Source organism: Mesitornis unicolor, unplaced genomic scaffold, assembly GCF_000695765.1.
Source record: "Mesitornis unicolor isolate BGI_N332 unplaced genomic scaffold, ASM69576v1 scaffold17277, whole genome shotgun sequence".
Classification (NCBI taxonomy): Eukaryota; Metazoa; Chordata; class Aves; order Mesitornithiformes; family Mesitornithidae; genus Mesitornis; species Mesitornis unicolor.
This window is the reverse complement of record NW_010195936.1, coordinates 19,986-21,145: the sequence shown is the minus strand read 5'-3', so window position 1 is coordinate 21,145 and position 1,160 is coordinate 19,986. Positions and strand designations below refer to the sequence as shown.

Below are 1,160 nucleotides of genomic sequence, written 5' to 3'. Positions count from 1 at the left end.
TCCCCTCTCTCTTTGTGAGTTACTTAATCCTACTTGAGAAAACCACTGCTCAAGATGGGAGATATTTCAGCATCTGTTGCTGAAACGACTTCATTTCTCATGTCCTTTCTACCCTCCAGCATTCAGCAGTTCCCTCCAAGACTCTTGACTCCTCTTGTCTTCTGTTAATTAAAACCCAATTAGGATTGCCTGCTGATAGCTGCACACAGGTCTAACAAGGCCTGTTGCTGGGTTTATTTTGTGAAGTGTCATATCAATAGGCAACAGCAGGTCTTACTGGAGCCCAGACAGCTTAAACTATTCTCTGCGGGTGTTGGCTTTTTGCCTGTACTGAGTTAATTTGATGAAGAGGTCTCTCTAGAAATTTTCTTCAAAAATATTTTAAAAGAACATTCTTATGTTTCACATCTTACATAAAATTAACAACATCAGTAGCTTTTAAAGGAAGTGAGGAGGAAGTGAGAAGGAACAGAGAGGAAAATTGGTATAACTGCTGTGACTGTGCCACTGCCTTGTTCCAACATGTCCCAGTAAGGGATGCTGAGCCCCCATGGCTGGAGGCATCCAGCTGCTTGGGCACCTTAGGCAAACTGCGTCTTCTGACTCCATCTGGAGCTGCCACTGGCTCTTTTTCAGCACCTTAGAACAGCTCTAGAAGTCATATAGCTTATTGCTATTCATTGCACAATAATCCTCCAATCTATTCTTCACTAAAAAAAAAAAAAAGAGAAACCTTTCTGTAACTAAAGTGTTATTTTTCCTGCTTTGCCTGCAGTCTCCTTAGCATCGCTGCCTGGAAAGTAACCGTCTGCCTCGGTGAACCCACTGCTGAAACGCTGTCACAGCTACAGAGGGAAGCCGAGCGTCAGCGGTCGCAGCACGGGAAGGCACAAGACACACAAAAGCGCTCTGCTGTTACCTAGAAGAGATGAGTTCAGCCGGCACATTTGTTCTCAGTCATATAAAGAACTCCTCCTCCTCCTCCTCCGCGCTGTTTGCGGGGCTGGCCCGCGGTGTTTGCGAGTGGGAGCCTGGAGCTCTTTGCCCTGCTCCTTTACCCGGTCTGGCTGCCGCACACAGCAGCCGGGTGCTGTCCTGGGAGGGCAGGACGCTGCCGGCCCCGTCCGCGGTTGCTGGCGGCAGGGGGGGGCTGGCCCCGG

At 48.8% G+C, this 1,160-nt stretch overlaps 1 protein-coding gene across 1 annotated transcript in view; it reads right to left on the bottom strand.

The window, feature by feature from the left end:
* Positions 1 to 957: 957 nt before the first annotated feature.
* FAM124B (family with sequence similarity 124B) overlaps positions 958 to 1,160 on the bottom strand; it is a 4,009-nt gene continuing 3,806 nt past the window's right edge. Inside the window, exon 3 of the mRNA XM_010188292.1 lies at positions 958 to 1,157. Coding sequence (XP_010186594.1) covers positions 958 to 1,157 — 200 coding nt within the window. The remainder of the gene's footprint in view (positions 1,158 to 1,160) is intronic.